At 46.5% G+C, this 14,549-nt stretch overlaps 2 protein-coding genes across 2 annotated transcripts in view; both read right to left on the minus strand.

The window, feature by feature from the left end:
• Nucleotides 1-1,973, minus strand: part of CD81 (CD81 molecule) — a 32,967-nt gene extending 30,994 nt beyond the window's left edge. The window contains exon 1 of the mRNA XM_002198917.7: nt 1,814-1,973. Within this exon, the coding sequence (XP_002198953.1) occupies nt 1,814-1,879 (66 nt within the window). The 5' untranslated portion in view covers nt 1,880-1,973. The remainder of the gene's footprint in view (nt 1-1,813) is intronic.
• Nucleotides 1,974-12,389: 10,416 nt separating this feature from the next.
• TSPAN32 (tetraspanin 32) overlaps nt 12,390-14,549 on the minus strand; it is a 28,909-nt gene continuing 26,749 nt past the window's right edge. Inside the window, exon 8 of the mRNA XM_002198070.6 lies at nt 12,390-12,924. Within this exon, the coding sequence (XP_002198106.5) occupies nt 12,829-12,924 (96 nt within the window). The 3' untranslated portion in view covers nt 12,390-12,828. The remainder of the gene's footprint in view (nt 12,925-14,549) is intronic.

Below are 14,549 nucleotides of genomic sequence, written 5' to 3' on the forward strand. Positions count from 1 at the left end.
GGAGCTGTTTTGGGGAGCCAGTGGGTCCCAGCTCACAGGCATCCCTCTTGGGAAGGAACTGAAGCATCTACCCCCTCTCACAGGGAGCACCCTCCAAAAGGGTAGGGCAAGGCACCAGATGTCATAACAGAAATTATACAGATTGGCAATTCCTCTTGGAAGCAAAATGCCCATTTATAAATGATTAGCTCTTTTACAGGACTTTGAGGTGAACAACTGATCCTGCTGAGAAGCGGTGGCTGTGCAGAGCCCCCAGCATCCTTCCTGCCACCCAGGAGACCCTTCCTCACAAGCATAGCCGGCAGCTTCTTTGACAAGAATGGCAGGAAATCGGGACCAGAAGGCAAGGAAAAAAAACTGGGATAAGCACGGTAACTCGGAAGGAACAACACTTCACAGACAACCATACCCGCCTCCATCCGGCCATTTTAAGGGTGGAGGAAAAGGTTAAAAAAGAACAACCCGGAATTATCCCTCATTCATGCAGCTGGCTACACATCAGGTGTCAATTAACATAGTTGGTATCAGAGCTTGTCTTCTCCCCCTTAGCCAGTGTTATAGCCAAACACAGGGCAAACAGGCCTGAAGTGAGCACCCACTTGGTTAAGCCCTACACCTCCCAAGGATGGGGACCCCCCAAAGAGCTTCCCCAGGCATCCCCAGGGAGGAGTCAGCAGGCAGGTGCCAACTCCAGGTGCCAAAGCAGGGTTTGCTCTAGAAGCCATCGGTCCCCTTCGCACTTCTCCAGCCCCCCTTGCTACATTCCCAGCTGTAAGCAAGCACTGAGGAAGAAAAAAAAGAATCCCAAATCCTCCACAAGAGAGCGGGATGTCAGACAAGGGGCACTGGACAAGGGGCATCCAAGCGGTGCCTTGCCTGCCAGGGTGGGGCTGGACTCACTTCCAAGACAAAAAAGCATTCCGTGGGATGGAAAGCAGAGTGTTTGAAACACGAAGCCAGCAGCCTGTTCGGGCATATCTGGCTGCCCCCGAGCGCAGGAGCAGGAGAGGGGGACTCCTGCCAGCCAACCCCGCGCTGCCGGAGGCTGTTCTAACCGGGGCAAACCTGGCTGGCAAGGGAAAGCGGGATACGCCGCCTTTTGCTAAATTAGCCGCACGTCTGCGTGGATTATTTCAAGCAAAACTTTCTCAGGAAAGGCAGCCTCTTCAGCCTAGACAGAATTTGCATCCTAAAATAACTTCCCGGGCGGCGGGGCCGGCGCGGCCGGGTCCCAGCCCCAAATCCCCCGTGTCTGCTGAGCGCCCCCTCCGCTGCGGCGGGCGGCACGGCCGGCGCCTCCCTCCCTTCCCTCCCCTCCGCCTGGCAGCATCCCTGCATCCTCCCTCCCTCCTTTCCTTCCCCGGCTGGGGAGCGCCGCTTTCCCCGCAGCAAGAGGGGCTGCGAAAGCCCCCCCGGCTCTGCCCCCCGCCCCGAAAGGCGCCCATAAACATCTGTAGCGGCTGGACGCGAGCATCTTAAAGGTCTTCTGCAAGCTCAAACCATCCTACGATTCTACCTCCCCCCTCTGCATGTCTATTTCAAAAACAGACATAAATAGCTATACATGTACAATTACATATGCATGCATTAAAATAAAAAAAAAGCGAAGGATGATCAGCCCCTTCACCCTCCCAAAAAAAAATTTAAAAAAGAAAAAAAAGCAGCCCCTAAGGCACATCCTAGACAGCAAGTCTCAATGCTGGGGGACAAGAAGGAGGCTAAAGCCAGGCGCAGGCAGACGAGCAGTATTGCAACCCCCTTATTTAAAGGCTGGGAGGGCTCAGCCCCCGCTTCCCGCCGCCCCTGTGCTCACCCAGAAGATGAAGTTGAAAACGAAAAGGAGGTATTTGATACACTTGGTGCAACCTTCCACTCCCATGGCGACGGCTCTCCCAAGTCTGCGCTGCCTGGCCGAGCGAGGCGGCGGCGGGCGCAGAAATCCCGCCCCGCCCGCGCCCCGCCCCGGAATCGCCGCTGGGACACGCCCCGGGAACGGGGGCTGGCACAGGCACCCCTCGCCTACCCGAAACTGGGGGTCGCCTGCTGTTTCCTCCTTTCTTCCTTCAGTTTTTTTTCTTTTCTTGTCTTCCTTTTCCTCCCCCACTTTTCCCAGTTTTTTTTCTAACTCTTCTTTTCCTTTTTGCTTTCCCCTCTTTTCCTATTATCTGCCTTTTTTATTTTTCTTTTTTTCTTCCTCTTTTGAATTTTCCCTCCCGTCCTTTCCCCCCTTATTTAATTTTTAGTCTTCTCTTCTCCCTTCCCTTCCCTTCCCTTCCCTTCCCTTCCCTTCCCTTCCCTTCCCTTCCCTTCCCTTCCCTTCCCTTCCCTTCCCTTCCCTTCCCTTCCCTTCCCTTCCCTTCCCTTCCCTTCCCTTCCCTTCCCTTCCCTTCCCTTCCCTTCCCTTCCCTTCCCTTCCCTTCCCTTCCCCCTTCTTTCTTTCATCTTCACTCCTTTTTTTCATCTCTTCCCCCCTCTTTTTGTTTTTTCCCCTTTTTTTTATATCTGCTCTTATTTATTTCTTTGTTTTCCCCATCTTCTCGCCCTCCAGGGGCAGCTCACAACCAAGTTTCCTACACACAAGTAGGAAGCCACGGCAGCAGGTGCTGGGGGGCTGTAGGAAAATTACCTCCCAAACCTGACCTCCATCCCTTAAAACTCACTGTCACCTCCTAAACATCACCAGGCAGCCGGGGGTGCAGGGAGAAACCTCTGGGAATAGGCTGCAGAGGTTTTGTATTTCTATACAGAAAAGTTTGAGGGTGCATTCATGACAGGATCCCTCCCTCCACCTCCAAAAAAATAGAGCAAAGATCTTTTGTATTAAAACTATCAGTTTGAAATTCAGAGAAGCGTTTCTTTATTTCCCCTTCTTATTTTAGCTCTAAATCTGCTCTGCTGAACAGTTTTTGTCTAAGCTTCTGGCTTCGGTACTGCAAGCAATTGCATCAAGTTCAGTAAAACCACTCGGGATGTTTTCCTTTGGTTACTGGGTAACAAGAGCATAAGGGGGGCTTCAGAGCTGCCCGCCAAAGAGAGTCCCCCTTTTTTTTTTACATTCTTTTTTTCTTTTTCATTCCCTACCTTTCCCATTTTCTTTTTTTCCCCTTTTTCCCAAAGAAAAGTAAAAAAAAAAAAAGGGTCACACATATCAACAGGCTTGGGAATTTTGGTTAACCTCTTCCCCTCTCAAAGCTACACAGTAGAAGAATGATGGAATTTCCCGAGCTTTCAGCTGAGGCCCACTTTGGCCCATCCTTAGAAATATAAATTGTTCTCACCCTGTGTTATGCTTCCAGGAAGCTCATTCACTTTTCCAGGGGCAGGGTGGTGAGTCACACAACCAGAGCATAGGAGGATGCCTGGAAAAGGCATCAGTGAGCAGCTCCAGCCAAGGTCAGCACCTCACTGAGCTAAATATGAACCTGGCACCTGCCTGCAGAGTCAGATGGGGAAACCTGCCCTCTTCCTGCCTGGGCACTTCCCACCAGTGAAGGATTTCAGGGAGCAGCTTCTGAGCATTTGCACAAACTGATGGAGTCTTCCCAGCCATGCATCCCATAGTCAGGAATGAGCTGTTAGCCACCACACATTTCCGACATATACATGTTGAAATCGAGTCAGCTTCTTCCAAAATCATCCCATTGCCCTCAGGGGTGAGTTGGTCCTGGGCTTTGTCATGTTCATCAAAACTTTCTGTGTCCCTCAGTAACAGCCCATGCACTACATGGCAGCAGGGACCAGGAATGAATAGAAGTTGGCTCCATTCCCTAATTACTTATGCTGAGTATGTCCCTGATTGTGGGCTTGCCATGGATTCATAACCCCTTTGTCTCTAAGCCACATTCACTCATCCAGACTTACCAACAAAGCCGGGGGTTCACCAGGCTATTTATGCATGTAACTGCTGTCCTGAATTATCAGCATGACCCATCTGGTTACAGCAATAGCTGTAATCCTGTGTGGCTCCTGCTCATCAGTCCAAATGATAATGGCAGGATCCCAAAGCTGCTCACTTGCTCCATCACAGTGTCCCACAATATCTTCTTTTCTGCACCTCCATCCTTTACAGCTATAAATAGCAACCCCCCCACCCCTGAAAAAAAAAGAGAAAAGAAAAGAAAAGAAAAGAAAAGAAAAGAAAAGAAAAGAAAAGAAAAGAAAAGAAAAGAAAAGAAAAGAAAAGAAAAGAAAAGAAAAGAAAAGAAAAGAAAAGAAAAGAAAAGAAAAGAAAAGAAAAGAAAAGAGAAGAAAAGAGAAGAGAAGAAAAGAGAAGAGAAGAGAAGAGAAGAGAAGAGAAGAGAAGAGAAGAGAAGAGAAGAGAAGAGAAGAAAAGAAAAGAAAAGAAAAGAAAAGAAAAGAAAAGAAAAGAAAAGAAAAGAAAAGAAAAGAAAAGAAAAGAAAAGAAAAGAAAAGAAAAGAAAAGAAAAGAAAAGAAAAGAGAAAAGAAAAGAAATAGAAAAGAAAAAACCCCTAGAGGTCAATACCAGGAGTCTATATGAACCAAGAAGCCTCTCGTGCACTTAGGCAGCTGCTACCAAAAAAACTCTCAGAGAGGCTGCTTGGAGAGTCTGGGAGTGGGAGAGGAAGGAACCAGTAGCAGTAAGGCCTAAAGCAGCAGCATCCCCACCACCTATGAGGGAAAATGTCTATCAAATCAACTGTTGTGCACTGGAGAGCAGTGCAATCACTGCCACAATGTTGGCATTGAGACTGCTTCCAGGGAGCTTAGGATTGCTTTTTTATTTATTTTTTTTTTTTTGGGTATTGTTTTTATTCTGCTCACTGTGGCTTTTCTTTTCTTGCTTTCTGCCCTTTTTTCCTCCTGTGCTGGGGAGTGAAGGAAAATGGAAAATAAGAAATACATTTTTTTGTAACCTCCAAAAATTGTATTAGGCAACAATTTGTTTTGGAACCAACAGAGTTCTGTCTCTGGGACCTTCCTTAAGGAGCACATGTAGCTCAGGGACAGCTGTGGCCCTGGCAGGGGCAGCAGGGCCACAGTCCCACCATCTCCTTCAACAAGAAGCTCCCAGTTACAGCCTAAAGCCAAATGAGTTTAAACTTGCCATGCCAACAAAAGTTGGAAGTGGAAAAGCATTTCAAGGTTTGTCTTTTCTTGTTGTTGTTATTTTAAGCAGCTCAGCTGGGTATATTTGAAAACTTTGGCCTTTAGGTACAGGAAGAAAAATGCAATCACCATAGCACAATGACAAGATAACAGACACGGTTTCCCAGGACTATGTGTGATTTCAGGTGTTGTACACTCATTTCTCATGTTTCATACTCATTTCTCACACTGCATTACTCGCTGTACGGCCTATAAAGTATCACAACTACCTTTCCAAGGCTCTCAGTGGCTTTACCAGCTCTTTATAAATAAGTAAAGCTAATTTGCAAAAATTCGGTTTGTGTCTGGGTGTCACATGCAGTATTGAGTGTGAGTGCTATGAATAGGGCTGATGACTTCCCTCTTCAGGAGGAAAAGCTAGTTCAAGTGCTCAGAGGGTGAAGTCGTTCACAGAGCAGCCAGCTGCAGGCAGGGCTGTGAGAAAGCTACCTACCTCCCCCAAACCTTTCATCCCTGAAAGAGAAAAAAAAAAACCACCCTCTAAAAATATTTTTTAAAAAATCCCCCAAACCCCGAATTAAAAAAATAAACCAAGCGACTGTTTGAATGTGTGTCTGCAATTGGGTTTGCAGGCAGAATGAAGCAGCTGAGAGAAGAGGCACTTGCAGTGTTTTTTTTCTGTCTGTTTGGCTTGGGTTGTTGGGGTTTTTGTGAACCTGTTTATAAAAGCCAGTGTCATTCCTGGGGGTTTTGGCACCTCTGGGTATGACTCACAGGGTCCGTTAGAGCAGATGCTGCCTCCCAGTCCGAGTTTAGGAGAACATCCCTTACCAGCGGGACTCAGCAAACCCAGCCCCTGGGGCTTTGAGCCTGATTACCCCTCAGAGATGCCCACCTGCCTTCCAGCAGCTTCCCCTTAAAACCCTTTTTGTTTTATAAAAAGTGAAGGGGGGGATGAGGGGAGAGGACAGACACACATCCTCCCCTGCTCTCACACGGGCCTGAAGAGCTGAGGCAGGCTCTGAACACCTACTGACAGGTCTCCAAGAGATCTGGGAGAGCAGATGGGGATCCCTGATCCACTGGGGTACTCTGGTTACATTCTTTGGGCTTGCGTGACAATCCCCCCGCCCTCCTCAGCCAGCTCAAAACTGACAGATAAACCATGGGGGAAAAAATGCATGTCATTTTGCTGGTGAGGACCTAGTTAGCTTTTAACCACCATTTCTTATTTTTATTGCAAAGTACTACAGAAATAGCCCGAATTTTCAATTTACCTCTGGTGGTAAAAAAACCAACCAACCAAACAAACAAACGAAAAAACCACCAAACAACAGCAGCATTACCAAAGATCTTTAAATAGGACATTTTGGAGATGCATGATAAGAAACTCAGAAATTCGTTCTATGGGAGGTTAATAGTCCCAGAACACTCAGGGGTAGCTTCCTTGGCAGCCAACAGCCCACAGTGTTGTTTTTCAAGGAAGAGACTTGAGCAAAGGCAAACTGCAGTGTATGTACTGGCCTATGGAGCTCCATCACCTCAGGAGAGACCTGTCTACACCCCTGGGGAGCCAGCCAACACCTTCATTTTAAGTAGAAAAAACACCATATGATCCCCAAGTCTAAGGGTACATTTTCAGAATACCTTTTCTGTGCCCCAGCAGGAGAGGATGGTGCCTGCCTATCCAAAATCCCCATGCCCATCTCTACAAGCTGAGTCAAAGCACTGTGACAGTGCAGGGGGTTGCACTTGCCTTGCAGCCTCAGGGGAGAGGGATGCAGCAAGCAGAGACCTGTAGCTGAGCCTGAACTTTCTGTTTCTAATAAACTCAACAAATGGTTCCCATCTGCCTGGCCTGTCTCTCTGCCATCTTTAAATATTTATATCAATGTATCTATGGTGATAGGTCAGGTTATATAAGGGGGGGGGGGGGGGGGGAAGGACAGCATCAGCTTGTGCTGGAGCTCCAGCTGAGGGAGTGAATACCCAAGCGGGCTTCCTATCCAAGCAGACGCTCTCTCTTCTTAGCTCATGAGCCCAAAAAGTGAACATTCATTTTTCTCAGGGCATCAGAGAAGACTGAGTCACAGCTGGGCTGAGCTGTGCTTTGGGATGTGCCAGAGCCCAGCCCATCAGTGCAGAGAGCTCTTATTGTATAATCAATGTATAATTCATTAGTAGGTGAATAAAGACTGGAATAGTTTATTGCTGATGTAATAGGACTAAAAAGAAACCAAGCACGTCTGCGAGCAAGCTGCTGCACACAGGGGTTAAACAATAGCACATAGTGATGCTGAGGGGAGACAGGGGGATTCTGTCTTGGGATAATATAAACAACCCAGCTAACTGATTGCCAGTGACTTCAGGGTGAGGAATGCAGGGATATGCATTTTCCTGTCAAGAAATGCTGGGAAGGAAATTTCTTCTTTGCTTGCTGGAGTCTAAGGGAATAGCAACTAGCAGACAGCAGGGCTTTAGCGGTTGGTGAGCACCTCCAGGCTTGTCTGAACATATTTCTCCCAAGATGTGCCACTTCCTTGCAAGCTGAGCAGTTCCAGATAAAGAGGTGGGGTTTTCCCCTTGACCCTGCTGGCAGGGGTAGATATGCAGTTTGCCTCCACATATGAATCTGCTGAGGCACCCCCAAACGCCAGGTGATGAAAGTAGCAGTATTTTTTGTGAGAGGGATGGCATGATGGGAGTGGAGTGGGTTCACCAACAGGCCTGTGGTCAGTTATGGGTGTGACAGCTCTGGCCAAAAGCTGCAAAACACACACAGCCTGTGTTTTTCCAAAACCGCCTCTGAGGCTTTTCCAGAACGCTCCCTCTTCACTCCCAGAGCTCTTCCCCGCTGTCCCACACATTGCTGCATCTCCCAGTGGACAGGTTTGATCCTTGCTGTCAGTTGCTCATTCTGCCTGAAGAGGAACTACACAGTTAAGAAATAGATCACTTTTCTCCCCAGCTGCATTTTACAAACAGAGAGAGCTGCAATGACACTTCAGATGAAAGTTGCAGGATGTGTGTGATCTAACTGTGTTCACAGCAGCTTCTGACCTCAACTGCTTTCAGCTGGGCTGGCCAAGACCTGTGTGGGGCATCTTCCACCTCTGGCTGCATTTCTAGAGGAGAATTATAGCCAGCTGCTTTTCCAAATGCATTACTTCTGCACCTGGTTAGAAAAACATGTGTCTATCAACTATTAACTTCCAAAATTATTTTGTGTATCTGCAGCTTATAAACACAGCTTTACCTTGGCAGGAGTTGGCTTCCTTACACTCCAGCACTGCAAGGGTCCACCCAGATTTGTCAGCTTCTAAGGCTTTGGAAGGACTTGCTCAGCAGTGTCTTCTCTAAGAGCATGCTGCGGGCATCAATCCAAGCTGCATAGTGAAGGGTCTGCTGTGTGAGGAAGTTGTATTTCAAGGACAGTAGGAACTCTAAACACAAGGTCAAAAGGGCTGGAAATAACAAAGCAGTTTGAAGTCAAGACAGCACACACCACAAGATTGAAAGATTCTCACTCTCCTCACCACCAAATCTCTGTATAGAGTTACTGTATTATTCAACCAGTGCTTTCCATAAGTGCTCTAAGCATCATCCATTGCCATCAGAGAGAATGGAAAAACAGGCAAAGCTCCTCTGGCTCATAAGCAAGCTGTGGTCAGTCCAGCTGTGAGCATATGGTGAGCTCCATGTAGGGCCTCTGTGGAATTTAATGACCCTGTTGGCAGAGCAGTGCCTGAGGAGTGCATGGGCAGTGAAAGGTGGAGAGCAGCACAAAAGGTGCTTGCTGCTCCTATGGGCTGAAGCTCCCCAGCCCCACAGGCTTAAAGATAGTCCCAAAGGTGGTCACACAGGCCAGAGCAACCTGGCTTTATGCTGGTCCCTCTTCCTGTGTCCTCAGATAGAGCTGGGGGGTTGTCTAAAGTAAAAGGAAAAAAGTAACTCATGAGCAGAAGCTAACGCATGCTCAGAGAGAGGCAGACTGCAAGTGCCCAGGTGATCTTAGTGGAAATAACTGATAATTGCTGCAACTTAATTGACAAGTAGCTGGAGCCAATTCACAACTGAATATTTAATTTTGTACCTTTGGTCTGAAAATTCTATGGTTTTTTCTCCCATATGTGCCTACATAAATAAGATTTCTTTCCTACCAGAGTGTGGGTGTTGACATGCTTATAACAAACAGCTTCCTCTAGAGCAAGCCCCAAGAAGGCTCACTGCTCTGCAGGTGTTTCCTTGTCTGGCTGCAGGTTTGCATCCCCAGTGCTCAGCTCCATGCTTTTCTCCCAGCAAAATCTCTCTCACACTCTTCTCAACACGATGTAAATCTTGGCACCACTTAACAATAAGTTCCTGGGGTTTTGCTGTGGTCACACAAGAGCTGTAATTTGCCCCTAGCCACCATAAAATTAGGGACTAGTATGTGCAAAAACATTCATTGTAGGACAGGGATTTTTTGTTGGCAGAGGTGTGAAAACACTGTTTAACACTCACCCACCCTGCAGGTTCCATCCAGCCATCCCTCAGTGCTTCCACTTCTACAACTGTGAACAAAATGTTAACACCGCACATTTCTGTAACGGGTTTCTAAAAATCAAGGAACTGAAGGTATCTGCTTTTCTGCTTCTGAAAATCATAGTGGGATTCCATCACATCCCTGCTGCTACACACAACAAAAACTCTGAAAGAAGACTGTGTCCAACTGGGCATGGCTCTGTCACCTTCTTGTTGAAGGTGCTGCTCCTTGCAGGGGAGCTGTAGCAGCCAGTGAAATGGGAATAAAGCTCACAAGATGGCCAGTGGCTGGACACATTCTTCTGCCAGAGCTTGTGTTGTGTGTAGCAGCAGGGGCTCCTGCCACCCTGCAATGATATCCCTCTGTAATTTTGAGCAGCAGAAAAGCAGATACCTTCACCACATATATGGTAGTCCTGCCCACAACTATGCCTTTACATTAAAAACTGACCTGGGAAGACAGAGCACCTGAAGGTTCAGCAGTCCTGGTGGTGATGCTATAACAAAGATTTTTTGTACCCGTTGAGGAAGCCTGAGCAGGTAACCCACACCAATGACACCAACTCCACCAATTTGTCCGTGATGTTTTTTGCAGTGTGCAAGACCTGACTAACTAATCCTTAAAAAAGTGAAACCATAGACATTTCTTCAATAGAAATACTGTGGTCATTACAGCTTAAACATGTCCTTAAACGTTTTTCCTGCCTCTGCTTGCATTACTCCCTGAGAGGTGCCAGCCTGCTGGCCCATCAGCTGGCTGAGGGTGGGACAAGGTTGATGAGCTGCTCCTTTTCCTCCAAAGGACCAAGGCCACCCTCTCCCTCCAGCACACTGCTGGGACAGGCAAGCACAAGCTGCCTGAAGAGCATCTCTTCCCAGCACTGAAAGAATTACTGAATCCCCCCATGATGTAAAGCCCCAAGCAATGCAGGCAGCTTCATGCATGGCACAAAAAAGAGGAGGAATGATGACCTTTTGCAAGAAATTCATCTTTATTGAAGCAACATGAGCTGCCAGCTGGCCTGAGGAATAACAATAGCAGTGGCCTGCGAGTAGCAGCTGGAGCTCACAAGGGAGATTGTCTCTTTCCAGAGATCAATATACGTGATGATACATATACATGTGTAAGTGAATACTTCCCCACTAGAAAGTGAATCAGCTGGGAAGTGCATATCATACCCAATTCCCTGCCAGACTGACGTGTGTTGGTGACTGCCAGGAGGTAGCTTTAATATACACCGGGGCAGTTTGAACTTCATTCTGTTTCCAGTGAAGTCAACAGTGAAGCTCTGCTGGTTCCAAGGGCATGGAGTGAGAAGTGACAGCCCTCCCTCAGCCCTCCACAACACAACTCTTTCCAATGCAAGGTATTTGCAGCCCAGATTTAAATGCCAGCCAGGTGCTGTAGGCTGTACTGCTGTTCTTGTACATGCAACAGCCCGTGCCAGAGGGCCAGGACTTGTCCTGAACATCAGCACAGGGTTGTCCATGTTTATCTCAGTAAACAATTGCTACTTACAATTTTCATGCCCAAAATCCACTATGTATGAGAGAAGTAAAAGCTGTTGCTGGCTCAACAGACATTTCACACAGCCATATAATTTACAGCAGGTGCTACATATATTGCAATGAGAGGTTTCAGCTCAGAAGCTGCTCTGTCTCCTCAATATGAGGACATAGCATGCCAGGGAGCTGTTGTTTCAGCTAGACTGACAGCCTTTTACAAATTGTTTATTATTGATAAAGTGATGTAAAAAGGACGTGGAGTTGGACAATGTATTGTTTGACCTGGCTGGAGATCAGTCCTGTTCTCTTATAGATTTAACCTTCTGTTTGTGTGTGTAATATCAAAGTCCTTTTACCACAAGAGCACAGTGGGTTAGCAAAGCCTGATAAACATAGAGCTGGGGCCAGAAGTTACAGAATCACAGAATCACTCAATCAGCCAGGTTGGAAAAGACCTTGGAGATCACCAAGTTCTACCTATGACCTAATACCACCTTATCAACTAAACCATGCCACTGAGTGCCACATCCAGTCTTTTTTTAAACACCTCCAGGGAGTTGGTTTTTTAAACAACTCCACCACCTCCCTGGGCAGCCCATTCCAATGCCCAATTTCTTCTTCTGTGAAGAATTTTTCTCTAATGTCTAGCCTAAACTTCCCCTGGCACAGCTTAAGACTGTGTCCTCTCATCCTGTCACTGGTTGCCTGGGAGAAGAGCCCAACCACCACCTGGCTACACCCTCCTTTCAGGCAGTCATAGGAAGTAATAAGGTCACCCTGAGACTTGTTTTTTCCAGGCTAAATAACCCCAGCTCTCTCAGCTAGTCTCCACAGGGCTTGTGTTCTAGACCCCTCACCAGCCTTCTGGCCCTTCTTTGAATGTGTTTGAGCATCTCAGCATCCTTCCTAAATCAAGGGGCCCAGAATTAGACACAGGTGTGGCTTAACAAGCCCTTGTGAAATCTGTGTGGCCAACAAGACTTAGGAGGCTGACAAAATCCTAAGAAATAATAAAAAAAAAAAAAAAAAAACAAAAAAAACAAAAATTGTATTGCATTAGCAAGGAGGAATAACAGAAATATGTCCTTCTGTTGGTCAGTTGTTTCAAAGCTTCAAAGCTCATTCACTACTTTCTGACATTCTGTCCTGATCTCTACCCAAAGTTCTATAAATCTGGCAGCATTTGAAAATGGAAAAACTAGCTGACAGTAATTGGATGCCGATGTACCCCAGCATCATCAGAAATATGCCCAAAGTTAATCATTGCAAGTGTCCAGGCTGGGAGAGCACATTTCCTATCAGTGGTGACACACTTCCCGTCATTTATTTACTGATAGTGCAACATTGATCCTGGGCTGCAATCCAAAGCCACCTTCCTAGAAACATTGCATCTCTGGGGGTCACAGGAAACTGCTCAGATGACAGCATGAAAGAAGTTTGGTTTAATGCTGTGATTTTTGCTGGGCTTTTCTCTCCATTTAGTTGTAAAGAACTCCTTGTGTCCTTCTTGTGGAGCCACAGCCCACAAGGTGGGTACACAAAGTACATCTCCCATTGAGGGTATCTGCATCTCTGAGCCCAGTATTAGTGCAGGAAAGGGAAATGTGTGACACACATCCCACCACCTGACCCCACAAAATACCTTCCAAGGGCATTTTGTGGGTGACTTCAGACATCTTCCTGTGCCAAGAGCTGGCTCTGTCTGGTAGGGATGCCCAGGCATCAGGCTTCTACCTCTCTCGCAGGATGTATTTGCCTTTCCGGTACAGGTTGCTGCTGAAGTGGATGGAGAACCAGAGGAATGAAGTTAGGAACATCCCATAAACCTAAAAGGAAATAAATAAGATAGGCATACAGTTATGTGTGTAACTGATTATGATGCTCCATCTGTGCAAATAAGCAATCATAAATATTGCCTGTTGTCACATTTTTCTGAGGAGAGCTGGTTTTAAGTGAAGTGCTGAACTCCATTTCTGACATGGAAGTTTAAAAAAAAGCAATGCGTGGTTAAAACATCTGATTGGAATTAGCCTAGCACAGCTCAAGCCTGGCCCTAAAAATACCAAGAAATAAGATGAAACCAGGAAATTCAGTTTAATTCCTGCCACAGAACATTCCTCTATGCAAACAAACATACCTCCCTCATAAAGTAGCCTTTTGAAAAAATACCATAGGGAGAAAAGACCACAACACCCATGTCTTGTTTGAAGAAAAAACCCCAACAAAACAAACAAACAAACAGACAAATGCCTAAACCAACCCCAAACAGTTATGAATGCAGAGGACAATGTACTTCCTCTCTATTGTGATACTCTGCCAGGTATATCACACATCAGGATTAACACAGGCAACATATCCAAGGTAAGGCTGCTGTGGGAAGGATAATGAGGGCTGTAACAATGCGCTCTTTCTTCAAATATACCCTAATGTGCTAATGCTTTTGCTTGCAGCTTGATCTGGGGATGTGTGTGCATTGTTGGCTGAGGGACAGTGACATCAGAGCAGCTACAGCCCTCTTTATGCGCTTCCCTTGCATCCTGCCATCACAATAGTGAACTGTGCTGAGAGATTTCCTCTAGCACAGGCTTCAAAGACAGCTGCCTTATCTGGCTATAGCATCAAGCTGTGAAAAAAGTATATCTATTATAAAAGTGCTCCCACTTTTATCTGAATATAGCTGCAGTGAAATTCTCCCTATACTTGAGAAAAATTGTGACACCAAATATTCACACATGACTTTACATTTACAGCTCCATAGCAATGCTTGACGGTTTTCCTAATTTACTGCTAGCAGTATAAAATACAAATTATTTGTTCCTCTGGGTTTTGTTTAGATGGAGAAGAATCTTCTAATCCATAATTGTGCCAAGGTGGACACAAGGCATAAAACAATTTCCAAATACACTTTCAATCAAGGAAGGTCATCCCAGCTGGGGAACAGTATGGAGATATCACAGCAGATCAAATCTGCCTTCATGGTGGAAAAGGGAGTCTCCTGGCACATGCTCTTCACTGGTGTGCATCACCACACATTCAGAGTTCTCGTGTACAGGTAATTACAGTGATACACCCCTGCCAAGCAGTGGGTGGGCAAACAAGAAGGCTGGTTTTAATTAGTGGCCCTCTCCATCTCCAAAGAGACCATCCCCATGCAGCCCCAGAGCCCCCTCATCATTGAAAGACATGCTTCTCTTGCAGCATTTAATCTTCTCTTTTGTTCTCCCCAAAACTAACTGCAGAGCCTTTCTATATGAGCTATCATCTGAAGATTTCAACCCTCCTCTACATGTTATTCCTTAAAAGACAGAATTGGGAGTCCAGACAACACACTCTTTCCCTCTCCTTTGCAGCCTGCTCCTTATGAGCCTGTGATTTACCCACACATTGCCCAAGATGAACCTCATCACACTCATATAGTGGTCATTAATAGGATGAGACCTTCCCCTTCTGC

This window comes from Taeniopygia guttata, chromosome 5 (genome assembly GCF_048771995.1).
Source record: "Taeniopygia guttata chromosome 5, bTaeGut7.mat, whole genome shotgun sequence".
Taxonomy (NCBI): Eukaryota; Metazoa; Chordata; class Aves; order Passeriformes; family Estrildidae; genus Taeniopygia; species Taeniopygia guttata.